The 23708-nt window shown below is 36.8% G+C and overlaps 1 protein-coding gene across 4 annotated transcripts; it reads right to left on the reverse strand.

Moving 5' to 3' along the window:
- Positions 1-1300: 1300 nt before the first annotated feature.
- Positions 1301-15120, reverse strand: RNF6 (ring finger protein 6). Of its 4 annotated transcripts, none has more exons than XM_007495242.3 (4): positions 14902-15120; positions 7306-7517; positions 6301-6408; positions 1301-4177 (listed from the first exon to the last, which is right to left on the reverse strand). In XM_007495242.3, exons 1-4 carry the CDS (start codon positions 14982-14984, stop codon positions 2424-2426), a joined length of 2157 nt encoding a protein of 718 aa, XP_007495304.2. In that variant the 5' UTR covers positions 14985-15120; the 3' UTR covers positions 1301-2423. The 4 variants fall into 4 exon arrangements, with proteins under 4 accessions (XP_007495304.2, XP_007495306.2, XP_007495307.2 ...); XM_007495244.3 differs by lacking the exon at positions 14902-15120 and adding an exon at positions 12750-12879; XM_007495245.3 differs by lacking the exon at positions 14902-15120 and adding an exon at positions 11470-12705.
- Between the last annotated feature and the right edge of the window lie 8588 nt (positions 15121-23708).

The raw sequence follows: 23708 nt of genomic DNA on the forward strand, positions 1-23708 counted from the left end.
TAGAAGACCCTGAGGGTTGTTGTTCCTCAGACCTTGCTCTCTGAGCCCGGCGCGGCTGCCGCTTCCGGGAGCCTTGGACTCTGCGCTCCTACCCCTGAGGTCCGAGGGATCTCGGGTTCTGGCTTTTAAGGGGAGCCGTACCTTTTGAACCGGGTCCAGGTCCAGGAGGAGGGTTCCCAGGGTCTGTGCTGTTGATCGTTTTGAATTTCGGCGCCTTAGGAGCTTCTAGTTTGAGATCGGTCGGGAAGGGTTTTCCGGAGATCTGAACTTCAGCTTTCTCTAAGCCGCCATCTTAACCGGAAGTCTATACATTCTTTTTTTTTAACCATATTTTAAATTTTTTTCTCAATTGGATATAAACAATTTTAACATATTTTAAAATAATTTTTGAGTACCAAATTCCCTCCTTCCCTTTATTCCTGAGATAAGTACTTTTACATAAATTATACATATGCAGTCATGCAAAACACATTTCCATATTAGCCATATTTCAAAAGTGAACACAGACCCCACACCCAAAAAAGCAAAGAACAAGAATGTTTTAAAAAGTCTGTTTCAATGTGCATTCCACCTCCATCAGTTCTTTCTCTGTAGGTGGATAGCATTTTTCATCTTAAGTTCTTTGGAATTATCTTAGATCATTGCTAAGAATGGTTAAATCATTCATAGTTGATCATAATACAATATCATTGTATTATGTTTTTTACTTCATTATTTTGATCTCCTAGCTCTGTTCACTTCCACTTTGCAACAGTTCATAGAAGTCTACTCGAGTTTTCTGAAACCATCCTGCTCATTTCTTATAGCACAATAGTATTCCATCACAATCATACACCTATATGTTCTTTCTTAGAGACCTTCTATACTCCCATGAATTTAATTACCACCTGTATGATCATTTGACTTTCATCTGAGATTACTCATGGATTTAAATTTCCAGCCCCTATTTCATCTCTGAGCTTCAGTTCTAAATCACCAACTGCAAACTGAGTGTTTAGTTGCTAGAAATTTTGGAAATACGATTCATGATTTGGGAAAGGCATGAATTGGTGATCTTTAAGTTCCCATTTTAGTTTTAAATTACCTGAGTCTATAAAGAAAAGACTTACTAAAACTGAAAGGTGTCAAAGAGGAAAAAAGGTTGCCTCAAACATATAGATATCACAAGAGCTATTTAGAGCCTGGAAAAGTGTTTGCCAGAGATATAACAGAAAAAATTCTTGTCCAATATGGGTCATAGGGGGCCACCAGGCCTCTTCTAACTCTAGGAACCTAAGATTACAAAAATATTCACACAGCCTTTGCATTAATGTTTATTGTAGAAATAGAAAGTTTTTTTTTAAATACATGACTTTTGGTGTTCATATAAAGTCTACATTTTCTTTATTATAGTTATTTTATTATGCCTCAAAGAGGACTCACTTTGTTACCTATACATTTTATTCAGTACAGAAATGGTATCCTTTCAAAAAAACTTTTTTATATAAGTTTGAGAAACCGTGCATATTGTATACATTATTTTATAATCCAAGAGGTCTTTGCATTTTCAAAATAATGAAGTAAAAACCAAGTTGAACCAAAGTTAAAAGTAATCTAGATATCCTAAAATTTTCATGTTCCATTTCTGAATCGATATCTGTTTCAAGTTCAAACATACTATAAAGAAATACTTGTTTACTATAATAGATTGCTTGCTGCCTACTGAGATTCAGATTGTCAGAAACATTGTACTGAACTGTATATATTTTTAAATGTCACCTTAATCCACCCACTTTCCAAGATGAACTTATCAACATTAAGCATTGTGTAAAACCACATGCAAAAATTTCCAAAAAGTTTAAATAGAACCAAACTGGTAGTTTTCAGACTGGACATTTCAATCTTAAAAATAGATATATTTATGTATATAGTATATTGCATATTAAATTGAACATTTCAAGTAACTTAAATACTTTTATCAAACATCCAGCAAAAGATTCTTTTATGAAAAGAAATTGTTCTTAGAACAAAAAGCTAATGAGTGACTATTTAGACACCAATTTCTTGACACAGTACTGAGTCTGTGAAAATTTGAATTCTAAATAAAGTCTGTTGCATTGTTAACAATAAGCAAATTGATTTTATCCTATGTTCTACATATATGAAAGTGCTTAGCATAACAAAATAAAAACATATTAAAGATTATTTGGTTCTAGCAATATTAATAGTTCTAAACTTTGTAAAGTAATTTATCATTTGCATTTTAAAATTTATGCAAATTTCCTACCTCTTCAAACAAATTTTTTTTTAAAGAAAATAGCCCAAATCATTATCTAAATTATTATTCATCCCAGTTGGCTCATCACAAATAGGCTAAAAAAATGAATGCTTAAACAGATACTAAACTATGATAAAATGTAATTATGAAAGCAATTTCCATTATTTTATCCATTGTCTGCTATATTGGATCCTAAAACAGGCTGCCGACAAATAGGACAAGTACAATTCTCAGATAGCCAGCGATCAATACAATGAATATGAAACTCATGCATGCAAGGTAATTGCCTAAGCTTATTTCCTGTTACATATTCATTGATACAAACGCTACAGGTTTTACTTAGTTCACTCTCAATATTTCCAAAGTTCCGTGTAGAAAGATTGTCAATCTGCTCTTTGGTTAAGCCCCTAAAGTGCTCATCATCATCATCCTCATTTAATAAAAAGAAATGGGCAAGACGAAGAATAGGTAGTGTCCCACTTTCAACTAAATTGTTTGCATCTTGAGATTGCCTGTTTTCTCTATTTTCACTGTTGCGGTTATTAGATTGGGTCCTCTCATTTTCATCACTCATTTCAATGCTGCCTTCTTGGACCTGCCTCTCTTGAAAAGATACTTCATTTTGTTGACTGCCATCAACTGCATGTGAATTACTCACCTCTGAATGCATCTCTCTTAAATGTTGCCCACTCCTCTGAAATTCAGATTCAGATTCAGTCTCCATCAGAGAACTCAGTTCCCCAAATCCAGTCATGATCTGCCTTAAAATTGACCGTAAAGCCACTGATGATGGCTCACCAAGTCCGTTCTCTGAAATCCTACGGAGTGGAATCCTTATGGTGCTGACATAGGTTCGAATGCCAGCACGTTCTGAGCGAGAAATGGTTCGACGAAACCCCCCACTATTGCTCTCGAAGGTGACTGTGTTTTCTGCCAATCCTACTCTAGAGCGAGTTCTATTTGCAATACTATCCCGATCTCTATTTTCTCCAGGACGAATCCTTCGAACCTGAAGGTCCAGTGTGATAGTTGGATGCCGCCTCACAGCAGCTGTGGGCCTAATGGATTCTTCCCCTTCCACTGTAATTCTTGACAGTAGTCCTGAATTAGACAGTGGGGTGTGGGTAGAACTTCTGTGTTCCCCAGCTGGCTCTAAATAGACACGAGCTACATGTCTCCTCCTAACTGATCTTCTAAATGTTTGCTGTAACGGTCTATTTTCCCTATGTTCTTCAGAATCCACAGCATTACTCTGTCTTTGAACTGGTGACCGGCTACGACTATTTACAGCAGACTCTAAGTTTCCTGGCTCTTGTCTTTGGCTTGCACTCCTTGTGGGAATGGGAGTTCTACCCCTGTTTCCCTGGAGCTGTGAAGATGCAGCTAACCCTTCTCTAATGTTGGATTCACTAGTGCCTTGGGGGCTTGTATGACCACTCAGATTATCATTTACCGAATTTGTTCTAGAAACACTTACTGACCCCCTATTTCTGCTCCTCACCCTTCCCAACATAGAAAAAGACATTTCTACTGAATTCCGCCTCCTTGAACTTCTTGCCATTCTAGTCCTTGGGACATTGAGACTGTCATCATTCAGAGTCACTGAGGTCTGGCTCCTTGTTCTCCTGGCCACAGGACTAACTGCTCTTTGGTGTCCATTTCCAGGATGATTTCTGCTGGCATGAGAATGGGAAACACTTGCGTATTCGTCACTAGGAGCTTCAAATCCATTGTTTTCATGATTTATATTAATTTCCAGACTGAACCGAAACTCTCCACTATTCGGATTTGTTCGACTCACAGCCCTCCAAGTTTGGTTCCCACTCTGTCCACTTCGAGTTGCATTCCCTGTCCGACGGAAAGTGTTCAGCCATTCTAACAAAGAGTCTCCATTTGAACTGTCCCTAGGGATTTCTGCATCTAGAGAAAATGGGAAAAAAAATGGATTTAAATACATTTTTAAAATTGATTTTATAAATACTACTTTCACAGGATGCCTAAGAAAAGCAAGAGTTAGCCAAATTAATCAAATAACTTTAATTACATTAAAAATTTTTTGGATTACCATAAAATCACCAAACTTAAAATCATGCTATGATCATAGCAGATAGATTCTTATTCTAAAAACAAATGTCAGCATAAGTACAAAATACTAGCAAAAGGCACCGTGAGGCAGGGAAAGGTTTGGACTAGCTGTAGGAAGACTTGGGTTCAAGTTTTGATTTGTCCTTACCAGTTTGTGTGATTTTAGGCAAATCATTTCATCTCTATCTCAATAACCTCAATTGTGCAAATGAGGAGAGTGGAAGAAGATGTCTGAGATCCCTCCCATCTATCAAAATTTTATGAATTAATGTTTTATAACATAAGACTTTATAAACAGGTACCATTATTATATATTTAAATGAAAGGCTTTTAAGATTATCTTATCCTTACTTAAAGAGAGAATTGAAAGGCAATAGTACATTCACTTTGTATGCATAAAATTACTTTGACCAAAGCTAAGAATCAGACACTTTAAATCTCTGGAGTCAAATAAAGATCCACTCTAAATCTTGACCTTTAAGAATTCTAACTTACTATTGAGGAACTTCCAATAGTTTGGAGCTCAGGAAAGGAGTTTACCTGTTGCATTAATTAAATGAATGCCATGAAACCTGTGTACTGATTAGTAAATTCTAACAGTAAAATTCACCCTGTAAGTGGGCTTTTTGGAAAACCATAGCTTTCACAAACCAAGCTACAAAATAACATTCTTTTATCCACAAATTGCATTCATTAATAACCATTAAAAAAAGGCAAGATGACTATAGTTTCACCATGTGACTATGACCTATCTTGTTTAGGAAAATTATTTTGGAGGGTGAAATTGATAATTAGATACTAAAGGAAATTTTTTTAATGGGTAGGAATACAGATCTTCATTTTATCTATCTAGTATTAGTATACTTACTTGAAATAATGAAACTTATGAACAGTAATATAAGGGTCTTTGTATTTAAAATGAAGGTCTTTATGGGCAAGTAGGTGGCAGAATGGATAGAGAGCCAGGCTTAGACACAGGTGGTCTTGGGTTCAAATATAGCTTCAGCCACCTCCTAGTGTGTGACCCTGGGCAAATCATTTAACCCCAATTGCCTAACCCTTACCACTTTTCTGTCTTAAAACTGATAGTTGGCACAGATTATCTAAGGCAGAATGTTATGGTTTTGAAAATAAAATAAAGATATTTGGATTAGATGACCTTCAAGGTCATCTAGGTCATCAAGATCTATCAGCTCAAATTGTATGGTTCTTTAATTAATTCTCATTCATTAAAATTTAACCAAGTCACTGGCTCATGGTCTTTTACAAATTGTTTCTTTTTTTTATTATTTGTAGAAATATAATTAAGCAACATCTATATTAATTATGAGGAAGAAATAGGTTAAATTTTTTTTGCCAATAGCTTTGGAAAGTTCATCAATAAAAACAAACATTGATATTTTAAAATCACTTCCTTATTTAATAAATCCGACACATACTATGACTGTAGGCACAACATATCTTATCAGATGGCCTCTATTGTGTTTTCCAAACATGTAAAATGGGTACCTAAGAGAACAGTAAAAAAAAACAACACTAAATTTGCCATGTATAGCTAACATGTATTCATCCCCTACATTCAATTTTAAGAGTTCATGATAATTCTTGGATATTATCTTGGATGAAAATTTATTATTTCATGACTAAGGCAAGCTAGTCTAGGAGTAAAGCCCAGTTAGTAGCAATAATAGTAGAGATGTGTTCATATGTATGTTCATGTTTGGAAATTTCATCTGGCATCCAGACAGTCATTCTGATAAACAATAAAAAGTTTAGTTATATCTCTTTAATATGTAAATTGCATATTCTAGGAGTAAATTAACATGAATCTAATTTTGTAGCAAATAAAAAATTGAATCGGTAAGATTGTACACGCCAACAAATAATATATTTCATTGTTGTATATGCTCAGATAAAGCCTATTACTTGTGGAAGTAAAGAATAAGTGCTCACAGTACCTCCCAAAGTTCCTCCCTCAGTTTGTCTATTCTCCAAGTCAGGCTGGGATGCTAGATGCTCCTTGGCTCCATCCAGTCGCTGCTGTAGCTCTTCTGATGTTATTTCTCCTGAAAGCAATTAAAAAATGTAAATTTTAAGGTCAATCTTTAATTGCTCAGTTTTATGAGGGGAACATAAGATGTAGAACAAATCTTTAGCATACTATATAACAGAATGAATTTAAATGTTTATTGTTTTGAAGATGCTAAAGGAAAGTGAAAGTTGTATAAATGTTGGGCTCAAAGATTAAACAACTAGGCTCTAGCTAGTACACACTATATATTCACCAGAAAATCCAAATAATTATTTCTTTTTTTAAAATTTAATTTATCCCTTGATCTCCTGGCAAGCTACCCTAGCATAAACTTTGGTCTACTTCTATGAATTTCCTTAGCTTGATGTATAAATCAAGGAAGGAATGCTTCTGGAAATGTCAATTATTATTTTATCCCCCAGATCTCTTTGAAATCCATTTAATTGATCTTACAGTATATAATCCAATCACCAAACCAAATCTACAAAGTACACTGGCTTCTTATGAGAGGGAGTAAATCAAATGATTAAATAAAGTTATATACCTAAAGATATGGAAATTCCTATTTTGAATGTCTGTAATTATAGTGATAAACATTTTGCTTAAGATAATATGTGTTTTGTGTCTATGCATATATGTAAGCATATATACATACACATATAAATATGTCTCCATCTCTCTCTGGAACATCTTATGGGACAGATGTCCTTACATATCATCACCTATTGTTAGTTCAGTTGCTAATGGAGCAGAATTATTTTCTGCTTTCTATCCTATGCTAACATACAGGAATATTCAAGATTCATTTTTCTTTGTCACTTTAAGTCAGAAACCAGTACTCTGAATCTTTGAACAGAACTCCTCACTTGCTGTGTTTCTAAACTGCCTCCTCAAATATCAAAATATTTCTCTCCTGCTATACATCTCTTACCAGGGGTGCCTAGGAGATTGTGGTCTCTCATTAACCTATAATCTTCATCATTGAGTTCATTAATGAACTGGTAATAGGCCTCTTCCCTGCTGAGGCGCTCTTGCTGCCATCTTCGCTCATCTTCACTGTGACGGTGGTCTTGAGAAGAGGCCTGTTCACTACCTCCACCTGAACTAGACCTAGACTGATCCATGCTGTGATATCCTGGCTTCCTGTTCAACCGATACACAAAAAAAATTAAATGTGTTAATCAGAGGTTACAGGGTTCTTCATTTTTCATTTAAGTTGGACTAGAAAACCTTGTTTTTCCTCTCCTTTTGCCCCCAACCACACTACCACCCTCCACCCTTAAAACAGATGGCACAGCTATCTACTTCCCTGGGAAGACGAGGCCAACTGACTAGAGATTCTTCACCCCCAAACCCCCTTCTATTTCATTCTTATACCTTGCCATCATCACTCTTTCCTCTTTCCCTCCTGGCCAGGGAACACGAAGTATCTTTGCTCCTCTTCCCCAAAATTAATCTTTCTACCAACCCCTTTGATTCTATTCCTTCCCAGTTCTCCAGGTTCTCATTCCTGTATTCATTCCCCCCCCTCCCCTCATATGAGCCTTTAATCTTTCTTTTACCACTGGTTTCTTCTCATCTGCTAAAAAAATAAGCAAACAACAAAAACAAAAATACATGCTAAGATCTTCCCAGTTCTTAAAAATATATAAAAACCTTTAACCCTTCAAACCATCAGTTACTATTTCACTTTCTTATCCTTTAATGCTAAAATTCTTTTAAAAAGCTGATGATAGTCCAAATGTATTATCCTTTTCCTTAAACCTGCTCCTTCCTTTTGAGTTCTGTCACTGGTGGTACCACTATTCACTAAATATAGCTATACACACATTATATTACCATTTTGATATATTTCATTCTTCTCTCTCATTACCAGTCCTGTCAATTTCACCTTTACAGTACCTTCCACATCCATCCCCTCTTCTATATATTCAAGGACCCCAATATAGGCCTTTATCACTATCAACCTGGGTTATTATATTCGTTTCCCAAAAGGCTTTCCATTTTTAATCTGTTCCTATTCAATATATCCTTCATATTACTGACAAAATAATCTTCTTCACATATGTATCTGGGCAAATCACTCCTTAGCTCAAAATCTTTAGTTCTTGGTTGGCAATGGAGACCCAAGGTCTAAACTCACTCCCCTACTTGGCATTCAGGGTCTTATGATATTAAGCCATAAAACCTTTAAAAACCATATCATATTATTTCCCTTCATTCATTCAACACTCTAATCAAACTGAAATATTTTCTGCTCTCAAACCCTGCCTGTCCTGGACCTTCACGATTCTATCCCTTTGCTCCCTACATGTGCAGTCTTCTCTCTCATTCTCTATGCTTGTTCAATACCTACCCGTCCTTTCAAGTCAGTTAGATACCATTCTCCTTCACAAAATTTTCCCTGATTTCACATCCTTCTAGTCAGTAATAGTTTTCACCTGTGAACTCAAATAGTGCTTGGTTTTGCAACTCCCCAATATACTTAAATAGCTAGATGGAACAAATTAAGCATTATATGTCAGGTGATGTGCAAATATTGCATATATTAATTAAAATATCATACATTATCTCCCATGAACCTATAAGCCCCCTAAAGGCAGGAACTCATTTCATGAAAATTTTGTATCTCACCCAAGACAGGGTTTTTGCCAAAAAAGATAATGAATGTTTGCTGAATTAAGAATTTTTTTTTTAATTTAAAGAAGCAAGAACTAGATCTTTTGGCCTGCATTTCTTCACTATATATATATATATATACACATACATATATATATATATATATATAAAACTATTGCAAGGGAGTTGAAACAAACCTGAATTTGTGCTCCAATATTTACTAGCAATCTCAGCTTTAGTGTCCCCATCTGAAAGTGGAGTTAATAACACTTGTATTACCTACCTCACAGGATTATCCAAAGTATTTTGTAAACCTCAAAGTACTATCTAAATGTGAGTTACTAAAATGTACTTTAAATGAAAATATACTCTGAGTTTAAAAAGTTTAATCAATATACCAAAATAGGAATAGCTAAAAGACAGTTAAGTCTCAGTGTCAGTTTATATTTACTTGTACTGAACATTTCTCATACCAAAGTTATAACAATGTGACAAATTAAGACAGTTATCTAGATAACTGTCAAACCATTTTACTTATAGTTCAATTTTCAGTACATTTCAAGTTAAAGTGAATTTTAATTTGCTTGAATTACCCAGGTAACTGCCATGTTATTCAAAGGGACACCTGAAAATAACAGTACAAAAGTTTATTTAAGTAGATTTTAAAAAGTATAGTAGTCCTAAAATGTAAAATATCAGACTTTGCTATAATTTAATTTAGTCAACTATATCCTACCTGCTTTGCCTGGAGAGTTCACTTGCCCAAAATAAAAAAGATTCACTACTTATAAAATAACAATGTGAAGAAATCTTATGGGAAACTTATTCTATACAAATAGCTGGAGTCTAGGGCAGTGATGAGGAACCTTTTAGAGGGACTGGTGAGGTGAGAAATGTCCTCAGGCATGTGTGGAGAGGGGGAGGGGAGCAGCCTGGCCCTGCATCCCTCTGGCTTGTAACAGACTCTGATAAACTCTTATTTTGGCACACTTGCCCACAGACAAGGCTCTGAGGGCCCCCTATGATATGCATACCAGAGGTTCACCACCATGGTTCTAGGATATTAAGTTAGAGTGTCTGATGGCTTCTCATCCTAAACCCCAATCTTTTCTTACTCAATGGACATTTTCCTTATATCTGACTATTAGTGAGACTTGCTAAAACCTGTCAATGAGAGGACATTTTGATTAGGCAGCAAGAAAAAATTTCTGGCTTAGGAACCTTTGTTTCTCTCTTGAAGCCAATTTCTTAAATTTTGATTCAAGCCAAGGGGGAAATTTTTTGTTTTACATATTTTTTTAAAATTTCAATTTTAAGAAAACATCTGATTAATTAAATGAAACTACCCATAATCCTATTGCATCAATTCTACAAACTTTTATTAAGCCCTATAAACAAACTGCTAGGATATGGAGATACAATGAAACAGTGTCCTTGTCTTCAAGGAGCTTGTAATCAAATGAGAGTGATAAGTTATGTATACAAATGACTATAATACAAAATATACTGTGATAAGTGTGGAGATGTACAAACAAAATACTATGAGAAATTTTGGAAAAGATCATGTCTAGCCTGGGGTCTGAGAGACAGAAATAAGAGAAGGCTATATTAAGTAACTATCATCAAAGTTGGGTATTGAAGGAAGTGGAGTATTTCAACAGGCAAAAATTGGAAGGAAAAGAATGAAAAGAGATATAGATTCATTCCCAGGAAGGGGCCAAGGTGGACAAAGGCGTTAGAACATGAAGTGAAACAGCATGAAGCAAGACTCAAAAGATTAGTTGGTTCCCCTTAATGAAAGACCTTGAATGGCAGAAAATAAAATTTATACTTCATTCAAAAGGCAAGAAGATAAGGATTTTGGAACAGATGAATGCACTATGAAAACTATGTAAGTGAAAGTGTTTTGGATTGAAACAAGGAAAGAATAAAGATAACTACATTTACATTTAATAGTTCCAATATAATCTGAAAGTACGAATCTAACTCTCACTTTTAGGGAATGACAAAGTTCAGAAGAATAGAGCACAATATTCAAATACCTGGTAATTTAGTTTATATCATCTCCTATAAAATTACAGGAGATTTAAAAAAGTTAAATACGGCCTTAAGTCAGCAAATAATAGATGTCAATGTGGTCTAAAAATATTAAGAGAGTTAAACTAAATACCGTTAGATATTACTACTAGTCCAACGTTCTCAACATGATAATTGAGTCCTACAAAACATAACAAAACTGCTTTCTTAACTATACTTCTCCATTCCTTTGGCAACAAGTTCCTTCCACTATCCACAAAGAGCACTCAGTCCTAGACATCTGATCAGTGTAGCAAATCTTAACCCTTGCATCTTAAGAAGCTATTTTAAGAGCAAGAGCTGAGTACTTTGTACATGAAACAACTTCCATTCCTTGGTAATGTTAGGCATGAATCTAACAGGCAAAAATAACATTGCTTACAGACTACATATATAATACCTTGGATTTCTAGCTTAGACTTGGAAGTCCCAATCATCACAGAATGTTTGGTTGGCTGTTTGGAAACTTATTTTTCATCTATGCATTTTAGAGATGAGAAAACTGAGGCCAAAGGTCAAGTAGCTTCCCCACAATTTGTGGCAAAATTCTCATCAGACCCCAGATATTCTGATTTTTAGTCCAATGTTTTTTCCTCACCACAGGTTACAAGGGAAGACAAAGGAAAGACCCACATATATAAAAAGACAGTGCCTGAAAGAATAGGCTGGGAACATTCAAATAATATTTATATATTCTAATACTTTAAAATCTCATGCTGATTAACATGAAGAGCATAAAAGGGAAACCAGAAGTGAAATGGGCAGTTAATTAACATGGAAGTAAATAGCTGCAAAAGCTCTTTCCATTTTTTAATTTTTCAGATAAGGACATGGCCTAACATTATAACTGGTAATTTGAATTCTCCAAAAATATTTTCATGTATGATTCATAATAATTTACTTCTAAGATTTAAACACCCTAACTTCCTTTCAATTTTTTTTAAAAGGCATAAACTGCTTAAATTATTCCCACCCCACCCCCAAATACCCTTAAGAAATAAGAGGGAAGGGGTTAAACATTCAAATTAGGTTGCCTCTTAGAAGCCTTGATACTTCCTTGTATTCTACCTTTGCTGCCCCCAATGGACTACAGATTCTCCACGTGGGTTTTGACAGATAAGCCTAGAAAAAGGAATTCCCCCCAAAAAATTAAGTTATGAAAATTCGGTATGACGTTCCTTCCACCTAACAAGTTAAAACTAGGCCTTCCTATTTACACTTGGGGTTGGACTTGTCTCTAAATCTTCCTTATCCACTAATCCCGACTCAGTTACTATGGCCATAGTTCAAGTTTCGCCCCATAAGCTCCTGATCCTCTTTTCCTAGGTCGGCTACAGGTCTCCTTCGGAGCTGTAGGGGCAGCCACCTAAAAGCCGAGGTGGGTGGGTCAGTTGACCCCAAGGCCGCCCCAAGGCCCCTCCAACCCCTCCCCAAATCAAGCCTGCAGCGGAGCGTCCCTCAGCAACTCGGACTCCCAAGAGGGCAGAATGATAGACAGCACGCTCCAGCCAATCCCAGACTAGAGGCGCTCATTAGTGAAGGCCTCTGCCAATCAGAGAAAGGGTGGGTGGAGCCAGCGAGGGCGAGGATGGCCTGCTTTCCTCCTCCTCCTCCCCCAGGGCAGCGGCAGCCGCTCGGTCCCACCGCAGCCGTTGCCATCGTGCCCCCGGCTCATCTCACCCTTCGTTCTGGGCTCCTGGTCCGGCTGCGGCGGAAACGGCGGCTCTTCTCGCGGGGCCCTGGAGGAAGTGGCGGGGGCGACGGCTGCTTCCCCGCGAAGCGGTTCCTGGGGCCGAACGGCCGGGCCCGACGGGCCTGCTGCGTCGGGGAGCCGTTGACCTGGAGACGGGCCAGAGCGCGGCTCGGAGAACGGCTAGCCGCAGGGGAAAGGAGACACCGGACGGAATGGGAGGGGGGACGGCTGCTGCGACTTCTCACTACCCCCAATCCCTTCCCCGCAGCCGGTCCACCCGTCACCTGCCAGGCCGAGCCACCGCTCGAACGCGGGGATCGGCTCTCCCGCGGGCTGAAAGCATCGCGGGTGCAGCTACAATCGCCGTCCGGCGGGGAGCCAGGATTCCTGAGTCCTGCGTTCCGCCCACTGGACCACTCCTAGGCTCCACACCCCCCTCCCACACTCCCAGCTGGTTATCACATGGCCTTCTCTGGGCGTGACACTGCGCTCCTCCTCCAGTTGCACTCGCAGCAGCTGTGGGGCTGTTTGTTGGTTCGCTTTGGGTAGAAGTTGGGGCCAGTCTTTCTCTCCTAATTATGTAAAACTCATGGTGTAGTGTGGAGGTAGAATAATGTCAGTTCCCTCAACTGTTATTTATGTAAAAGAACATTTCCTATAATCGAACTCATTGTTGCTGTGATCCAATGCAATTCAACAAACATTAAGTCCTTCCTTTGCATCAAGGCGCTGTAAATTCTACAGATACAAAGACAAAAATGGAGTGGACCTTGTTCTGAAGAACTGGTATCAAAATAATTAAAACCAGGTACACAAAGACTAGACTGGCACCATGGGGTAAATTTGTATGGAAAGAAAAAGATCTCGGGATTTTAGTGGATAGCAATCCAAACAAGGCAGGCCTTAGATTTCATTGGTAATCGGGAACCCCCAGGTACAAGTTTGGTTCTCTTTCCCAACATAGGGTAAGTACCTTTGCAATTTACAGTTGCAGAGAATGGACCTTAGGGTCACAAGACTAGGGAAATGATTGGTCCCATAGAGTTGGGCCTTTTATTGCCCCTCTTAGGTGGAACTATTAAACTGAAGAGCATACCTAAGAGAGTGAGCATGAGGGATTATGAGACTCATTAAAAAAGAGCATCCCGGACAAGCAAAGTGGAAGGAATTAAAGGATAGTTTAGCTGAGAAAAATGAGACTCAGGGAAGATTAGGAGAGTACACATGATTATAGGTGAGAAAGTGGTACAGTGGATACAGAGCACTAGACCTGGATTCAGTAAGACTAGTTCAAATGCAGATTCAGTCACCTAGCTTTGTGATCCTGGGAAAGTAACAGTTTGCCTCAGTTTCCTCAACTGTAAGATGGAGATAACACCAATCTTGCTATAAAGAAACTTACAGGATCAAATGAGATGTTTGTAAAGTACCCAGCTTTGTGTCCGGCACATAGTAGGTACTCTATTTTCATTTATTCTCTTCCCTTTTTCTGAGAGCTGCCTTTAAGTACTCTTACGCAAAAGCAAAGTTAGATTTACTCTGCTTGGTCCCAGAAGAGACAATTAGAAGCAAGAGAGATAAGTTTAGAGAAGCAGTTAACTGCTTAAATAACCAAAAGTGGAAAGGATTAGGAAGAAGGCTCCTCAAAGTATTCAAAGGAAGGCTAGATGCCCTCCCATTTGGAGTGTGGTAGAGAGATTCTTGTGCAGAAATGGGTTGTCCTCAATTGTACTGAGATTAAATGGTTTATCCAGGGTTGCACAGCTAAGGGGTGACAAAGACAGGACTTGAAACCAGGTCTTCCCTAAACTCCCTCTCTGCCTGCTCTTCCATGCTGTAACTCTTTTGGAATATAAATCAAAGAAATATTTTTAAACATCTAGTAATTATAAGAGTATGACATAGTCTTCACCCTTAAGGCATGTACAACTTAACTGGGGGATAAAAAAAAAGACATCTAATGAAACAAGTACTTGGTTATCATATAAGCATTACAGACAAAGAGTAAGATCACTGGAATGAGGTCATCTGGGAAAATTTCAAAGCAGCATGCCTTTGTTGGGTATTAAACAATGGACAGTATTTGAGAAGGGACAGATGAAAATCATTGAAGTCCTAAATATCATGGTCTTTTCATACCAGTATGAGAGGCTGGATTCTGCCTCAGGTTCTCTAGATGAGTTCTCCATAGTCTCTGGGTCACATGTTCTACACAATCTCATTTATCCCTACTCTCAGTATAGGATCTAAATTGAGAGGCTCCTAGATATAGAGCTATGAGGATCTTAGAGGTCACTCAATGGATGAGGAAACTGAAGTCGACTTGCCCTAGGTCACATGGGTGGCACAGCCCCGATTTGAATGTGAGTCCTCAGTCTCCAAGTCTAGTGTTTCTTCTGCTCTTCCCAAGACTCTTAGACTTACCTGCCCATTAGTGGCAGTTGGTTATCGGTTGGTGTTGGTTTGGTGGGGGTTGGGGATAGGAAAAGAGTATGTATGTTTGCGGGGGTGGGGTAGAAGGGGTGTTGGACCCTGTCTCTATAGGACACATTTGAATGATTGAAAACTTTTGATTTTAGAATATATCTTTATATTACTCTTTCTAGCCCATATTAGTTCTTCTAGACTAAAACTTAATTCATGACTACCCCCACACCTTTCTTTTATGACTTGTATATAAAGTGTTATGTTCCAGTTAAAGTTCTTTAGTTGAAATCACCAAAGTCTTTACCCATCAGGTTATTTTATTGTCCTCATGAGGTGCTAAGCCTCATTAAAATTTTAGCATTATCCACTTAAAAAACTGAAACAGACGTTAGAGAATATCAATTTCTAGATAAAGAAACTGAGGCCCAAGATCAAGCAAAACCTAGAACTCAAGTCTCCTGACTATTACAATAAAATAATCCTTATGCAAACTTTCACCTGGAATGATTATCAAAACTCAAACTATATTTTTAAAGTCATAACATCTTTAAAAGCATCACTGGGCTTCCTTTTGTAATAAACCATTGCCCAGGAAGGTCAAAATGTCAACCAGCTGGCAACTATACCACTTACCTAAAGGGTTTCATTCAAACAAACTTCATCTTAGCCCCAGAAAAATGTAAACTTCTTGAAAGCAGGGACTGCTTGCTATTAGCACAATGCTTTGAACATCAGTGCCCAGTAATAAATGTGGGTTGAATTGAAATGACATGTCTTATAGATCCCTTCCAACTCAGAAATTCTATGATTATGGCTTAGGGAAATTGCTTCTTGGGGAAATTGATTTTGGGGACATTGCCTTGGTCTTTGATTCAACAAAGGACTTGCCTTACAAGTAAAATGGCCACAATATTTCAAAGAAATAATATATCAAGCAAAAAAACAAAAATGAATAGAACCCATTTAGTAACAAGTAGCTCACAGAAACCCTAAATTCTAATAACCCTTTGAAATCAGATGCTTTTGTTATTACACCAAAGCCATGAGGAGGGAAGTGGGTAAAGTGGAAAGAGTTTTGAATGAATTGAGTCAGAGGATCTGGTTTCAAATTCTGAAGTTGCCAACCATAATACTTGTCACTTTTCTATAGTTTCCATTGTAAAATAAAGGGATTGAATAAGATAACCCTAAAGATTCTTTCTAACTCTAAATATGTGATCCTTTGGGAATAATAAGATAGGACTCTACAAAAGAACTTTGTCTTCTCTTAATCTCACTTCCAAAACAAATATTGATCTTGCTTCAAAGTTTCTGCTAGAGATTCTTAATCTTAATTAATTCCATGAAATTTGTGGGGAGGGGGAATTACATTTTACATATTTAATTCTCATCAATCTCTAATTCAGTTAGAAATGTTTTATAACCCCACATTATCCTGAAAAGGTGTCCATTGGCTTCACCAAATTGCCAAAGGAGTCCTTGACAAAAAGGGTGAGTTGTCTGAGAGTTGCCAATGTGATTTGCTTGTGTTCAAACAGTATGTGACAAACAGCTAGGTAGTTCAGTGTATAGGATGCTGGACCTGGAGTCAGGAAGACCTGGGTTTAAATCTGGCCTCAGATACTAGGTGTGTGATCATGGGTGACTCATTTAACCTCTGCCTTAATTCATTGAAAAAGGAAATAACAAACCACTCTATTATCCTTGCCCACGGACAACATTAGCATGCTGTGATCCACAGGGTTACGCAGAGTCAGACACGACTGAACAACAGTAAACCAAACAGTATGTCAGATGTAGGACTTAACTCAAGTGTTCTTGACTACAAGGCTGGTCCTCTATCCATTGTGCCATTCTACTGCTGATTCTAGGGCATGGGTTCTGGTTCTTTCTGAAAGTTCCTATCAGTGTCCTAGACCAGGATTTCAGCCGAGCCTGAAGCTGGAGGCAGTGGAGACCATAAACAATCATTTGAGTCATATATCCTAGCCAAGGAGCATGCCCAAGTTTCCCATCATAGCAACTTACCCTTCAGAGATACCTCACCACCATGAGTAGCAAAAGGTCATCATGTGCCCAAGATACTGAGAAGCCCAATAATACCAGAAGTATAAAGTATTTTAGCCACATGTGTTCCCTCTACATGTATTTCTTCACTTGTGTGCTTTATGTTTCCATTCTTCCCATTTGTGCTCCAAAGATTTGTGTGAGAGTGGGTGGAAGGTTAATGGAAGTGATACTTCCTTGCAATTTTTCTTTTTATGCCACTGTCCTCTGCCTTTGCTTGGAGTTGTGTCCCCTGGCTGAATAACAAAAGGCAAACACACCAAAAAGAGTTCATGAGCTATCAATTTAGAGGTGGGGACCCACACCAGAAGATCTTGAACCTAGGGAAGTAGTTTCCCCAGGAAACCCAGACTCTAAGTTTAAGTTTGGAAAAGATGATTTAAAGAGGCAGCAATTGTAAGTATACACAGACCTATTTCTTAGGGAGCTCATTTATGGCTTTTCCTTTTATGAAGAAAACTTATTCTATTTTTTGTTCTGTTCATCTGGGCAATTCATGTTTTTATAATTATCTACTTCATTTAAATTGTCAGTTTTGTTGGCATATAGTTGCACAAATTAGCTCTTAATTACTTTTTTCATCTTCATTGGTTGATCCTCTAATTTGGCTTTCTTCTTTTTTCTTAATCAAATTAATCAATGGTTTAAATATTTTATTGTGCTTTTTAATAAAATTGAAAAAAGCTCCTGGTTTTATTTGTTAGTTCAATGGTTTTTTACTTTCAGTTTTATTCACCTTGCCTTTGATTTTTTGGAGTTCCATTTTGGTGTTTCACTAGGGGGGTTTTAATTTTTTTTTTCCTAGCTGTTTTTTAGATACAAGCCCATTCATTGATCTGCTTTTTCTTTTAGTGGTGTGAACATTTAAAAATGTAAAAATTTCCCCAAGTACTACTTTTGCTGCATCCTACAAATTTTGATATGTTGTCTCATTGTTCTTACTCTCTTTAATGAAATTATTGATTATTTCTATGATTTGTTCTTTGACCGACTTGTTCTTTAGGACTAGATTATTTAGTTTCCAATTAATTTTTAAGCTATGCTTCAAAGGCCCAGTATTGAATATAATTTTTGTTGTATTATGTTGCATTGCACAATATTTATTGCATTATGGTCAGAAAATATATATTTCTCTTTTTTACAAGTCATTTCTTTTTATTTTTTTTTAATTAATGGAATTTATTTACAAATGTCTCAATCCCTCTCTTCCCTCCCTGCATCATAGAAGGTATCATCTGGAAGTATATATACATACATATATGTATGTATATATAAATTAAGGTGTTCATGTTTTCATTTTTCATTTCATTCTCTGAAGGTAACATTTAGAAGTTATTCTTCAATTATTAAATCTGTAGCTGTGTATAATATCCTCTGGTTCTACTCATTTCACTGTTAACTATCTCATGGTTCTTTCCAAGGATTTTAAAAAATTAGACTGCTCATAGTTTCTTATGGCACAGTAGTATTCCATCATAATCACATACCACAATTTGTTTACTCATTTCCCACTTGATGGTCATCCCTGGAATTTCCACTTCTTTGCTATCAAAAAGAGAAGTGATTTAAATATTTTAGAATACAAAGATTTTCTTACCTATGATCTCCTTCGAAAACAGGGTATAAACAATTTTATAACTCTCTGGGTTTAATTCAAATTGCTCTCTAAAATGATTGGATCAGTTCACAGCTCCACCAACAGTGTATTAATGTTCCCATTTTTCTACACATATATTTCAAAGATTGATGTAGACCCTCTCTGTCTTCATGCAGGTTATAAAAAACTCTATATTTTAGAAGATGGTTTTTAAGAATTGCCATGGCAAAAATGCCACACTTTGGCAAAATGGGTGACAAGATTTTCCAAACTTTTAACTTTATCTTTGGACAATAGACATGCTGCCCATTACTGGGCTCATATACATGCAATATACATATATTGAAGGAGTGCGGTTCAGTGGAACAAATGATGGATTTCAATTCCCTAGGTTCCTAGGTTCAAATCCCATGCCTCTCATTTACTATCCATGTGATCATACAAAAGTACCCATCTTCCTAGGACTAAATGCTTCATCTATAAACATGAAAGGGATGGATTAGAGGAATTTTAAGGACCCTTCCAACTTTAAATCCTTGATCTTATGAACAGGGTATGTAATTATTATGGTCCATATTCACACTACTATTAAATTTTGGAGAAAAAAATAAAACAAAAGACTTTAACACCTTATTAGCATCATTAAACAAAACTACTCATCTATACAAGCATGTGAATAATACTTCTTTGAGATTAGATAATAAATTAACTGCTTTTGGAAAGTCTAAACATTTGCTAGATTTCTGGATTATGCTGATATTGACATTAGAAGAGTTTGGACTTTTGCTATGACATGTATACTGACATATCCCCTTTTTTTTATACCTGTGCACATAAAAACTAATTTTTTAAGTATCAATGTACATACATCTTTGCTTTAAATTGGAAGCTTTTTTTAGTAAGGAATCAATCCATGATTTTAAATTAACTTTAAAAAAATAGAGTCCCTAACTTAGCAAGGAATCTATCTGTGTTCCATAAATTCATTTATAGGTCATTTAAATAAAAATCCACCAATCTATAGAAACAATGGCTGTAAATGGTATATATAAAGTGCCATGCCTAACCCACAAAAATCTATTTAACTCAAAACATAGCTTTATTTTCATACTAATTATACTACTCTAAATGTGGTGTGCTTAGGACAAAAGAACCAGTCAATACAGTAGGGTTGAAGAGGGAGAGAATAAGACAAGATTTTCTTCTCCAGGGCAATAAACTGGCCCTTGGCCACTGTTTAGTAGTCAAAGTTCTCTTTGACTCACTGTCACCTTTTTGTTCTTCCTTTCTCCAGTCAAAGGCACCTCTTCAGTAATGGAATCATACCTAGTCCTTGCCTGCCAGGGTTCTCCATTGTCACAAAGTAATATTCCTCAGCAAATCAAAATTAAGCTAAGTTTTAGGAAATAGATTAATATACATGAAAGTAGAAATGACTAATAACTCCTTGATCATTCAAGTATTTGTATTTTTTTAATAAAATGAATCTATATTATCAGGGTTTCAGGCACAGTTACAAAAATGAAGTGTTAAAAATTCAGAAAGAAAGTTATTTTAGAGCCAAGGAGCAACTATGTAACTACAACTGCTTGGTGGAAGAGGCTGTCTCTAGATTAGCTCCATAAACTATTCCTCCTTTTCACAGCTTCTTCCCTTCCTTCACTTCTTTTTTTTAAAAAACATTATTTTATTTGGTCATTTTCAAACATTATTCATTGGAAACAAAGATCATTTTCTTTTCCTACCCACCACCCCACCACCCCTCCCATAGCTGACACAGGATTCCACTGGGTATCACGTGTGTTCTTGATTCGAACCCATTTCCTTGTTGTTGGTATTTGCATTAGGGTGTTCATTTAGAGTGTCTCCTCAGACATGTCCCCTCAACCCCTGTAGTCAAGCAGTTGCTTTTCCTCGGTGTTTTTACCCCCACAGTTTGTCCTCTGCTTGTGGATAGTGTTCCTTCCTTCACTTCTGAACACAGAGTTCTCCAAAAATGTTTTAATGTGTGTTTTTAAACACAGCAGCTGCTACAGCAGCAACTGCTCTAGTAATAGGATGGTAGGGTGGTCAGCAGTCACTGATTAAATAAAAGGTTGGGGGAGGCAACCTGGAAAGATGGAAAGAGGAACTTATTCATAGTCTGTCCACAAGCCATTAAGTTATCTGAGCCTCAGTTTCCTGTTCTGTTAGAGGAGAATAATAACCAAGAAAATGCTTTGTAAACTATAAAGGACTATATAAATGTGAACTATTATTTATGTCAGGTGTTTGTAAATTGAGGCTTGCTTTACAGGAGGAGCCCATTTAGATATACTACCATCTGGTCTGGACTGACATTTGGTCATTTGTAATTTAAAGCTCTTCAAACCTGGCCCCTCCTAACTTCATGGACTCTATCATCTAGTTATACTGGTTTACTTTCTATTCCACATAACCCCAATTCCTGGCTCCATTTAGAGTTCTCAAAAGTTAATTGTTTATGCCACTGGTACGTCTGTATCCCAAAGAAATAATAAGAAAAAAGGGGAAAGGACCTACTTGTATAAAAATATTTATAGCAGTCCTTTTTGTGGTGGCAAAGAATTGGAAATTGAGGGGATGTTCATCAATTGGGGAATGGCTGAACAAGTTGTGATACATGTTGGTGATGGACTATTATTGTGCTACAAGAGATGATAAGCAAGATGATTTCAGAAAAAAACTGGAAAGATCTGTGGGAACTGATGTAGAACGAAATAAACAGAATTGGGAGAACACTGTACACAATATTGGATGATGATTATCTGTGAAAACTTGGCTACTCTCAGCAATGCAATGATCTGGGACAGTCCTGCAAGACTTATGACACGGAACGCTCCACCTCCAGAGAAAGAACTGTTGGAGTCATCTTTCACATCAGTGTATTTACGATTTTATTTTGGGATTTGGGTTATGTATGAGTGTGTTCTTACTATGACCTATATAGAAGTGTGTTTTGCATGGCAAAAAAAAATGAAAAAAGATTAATTGTTGTTCAATTGTGTCCAACTCTTCATGTCCCCATTTGGGGTTTTCTTGGCAAAGATATTAGAGTGATTTGCAGTTTCCTTCTCCAGTTCATTTTACAGATGAGGAAACAAAGGCAAGCAGAGTTAAAGTGACTTTCCCAGGGCAACACAACTAGGAAGGGTCTGAGGTCAGACTTGAACTCATGAAGATGAGTCTTCCTAACTCCAGGTCTGGCATTCTGTCCAGTATACCACATAGGAAATAAAGCTGAAAAGGTAGGCAGAAGCCAGAATTTGGACATCCTTAAATGCCTGGAAGTGCAAATAAGTGATTTGTATTTATTTTGTAGGTATTTAGGGATTGCTTAAAGTGTTTGAGTAGGGGAATGATTAGGATACATCTATACGTGAGGAAGATTATTTTGGAAACTGTATGGAACATAGATTGAAGAGAAGACAGAGGAAACAGGGAGATCACTTAGGAGGCTATTACAATAGTCCAGACTCTGAATTTAGAGCTAAAAGATTTATGGCAGCTGAAAAATGGGAACATTAACAAATGTGCATATTTTTCTACCACATGACACCTTTCCAAAAATAGATTGTATTTTAGAGCATAGAGAAATTGCAAATTAGTGCAGAAAAGCAAAAATACTGAACACATCCTTTATAAATCAAGATGCAATAAAATAGTGATCAATACATGGATACAGAAAAAAGACAAAGACATAAATAAAAACATAATAATATGAAACTTATAATTATATCCTAAATTCTAAACAATAGATCAAATAACAAATCACAAAAACAATATGTGAAAGTAATAATGAAATAACATACTAAAATGTATAAAATGCAACTAAAGTACTTCTCTCAGAGGAAAAATTATACCACTAATAGCAAACACATGCAAAACAAATAAAGAGATTAGTGATCTACATATTCAGTTCTAAAATTTAGAAAATACTAAATGATAATTAAAAAAATAAAATATTAGAGGAACTCACAATTTTAAAGAACAATAAATACCTATTCTGTACAGATTATTCTCAAAAATTGAGAAAGAAAGCACTCTTCTAAAGTCATTTCAATATAAACATCTAAACAGACTACCATCATTGAAGAAATTAATTAAAATTTTTTCAATGAAATCTTGGCAAAAAGAATTCAAAGGTAGTTTTGTTTTTCTTAAAACCCTTACCTTCCATCTTAGAATTAATACTGTGTGTTTGTACCAATGCAAGAGATCAGTAAGGGCTAGGCAATGAGGGTTAAGTGACTTTCCCCAGGATCACACAACTAGGAAGTATCTGAGGCACATTTGAACCCTGGACCTCCTGTCTCTAGACCTGATACTCTATCCACTGAGCAACTTAGCTGCCCTTGTGCTTACTACTTTTAGAGATGGCCTATTTTTGTTTTTGTTGTTGCAATTCCACTGGGTTTTACATGTATCACTGTTCAAAATCTATTTCCATATTATTACTATTTACATGGGAATGATCATTTAAAGTCAGTATCCCCAATCATATCCCCATCGAACCACATGATCAATCATTTGTTTTTCTTCTGTGTTTCTACTCCCACAGTTCTTTCTCTGGATGTGGATAGTGTTCTTTCTCATAAGTCCCTCAGAATTGTCCTGGAGCTGCTAGTAGAGAAGTCCATTACATTTGATTGTGCCACAGTATATCCGTCTCTGTGTACAATGTTCTCCTGGTTCTTCTCCTTTCACTCTGCATCAATTCCTGGAGGTCATTCCAGGTCACATGGAATTCCTCCAGTTCATTATTCCTAATAGTGTTCCATCACCAACAGATACTACAATTTGTCCAGCCATTCCCCAATCAAGAGACAAGCCTTTC

This window comes from Monodelphis domestica, chromosome 4 (genome assembly GCF_027887165.1).
Source record: "Monodelphis domestica isolate mMonDom1 chromosome 4, mMonDom1.pri, whole genome shotgun sequence".
Lineage (NCBI taxonomy): Eukaryota > Metazoa > Chordata > Mammalia > Didelphimorphia > Didelphidae > Monodelphis > Monodelphis domestica.

Bases quoted from the DNA above. Each gene is read 5' to 3' on its own strand.
- RNF6 (XM_007495242.3), bottom strand. From the start codon at position 14,984: ATGAGATTGTGTAGAACATGTGACCCAGAGACTATGGAGAACTCATCT. The intron at 6,409-7,305 runs GTAAGAGATGTA...AATTGCTTTCAG, and splicing joins CAATCTCCTAGGCACCCCTG to GAGAAATAACATCAGAAGAG. The intron at 4,178-6,300 runs GTACTGTGAGCA...CATTTTCTCTAG, and splicing joins TGAGGGAGGAACTTTGGGAG to ATGCAGAAATCCCTAGGGAC.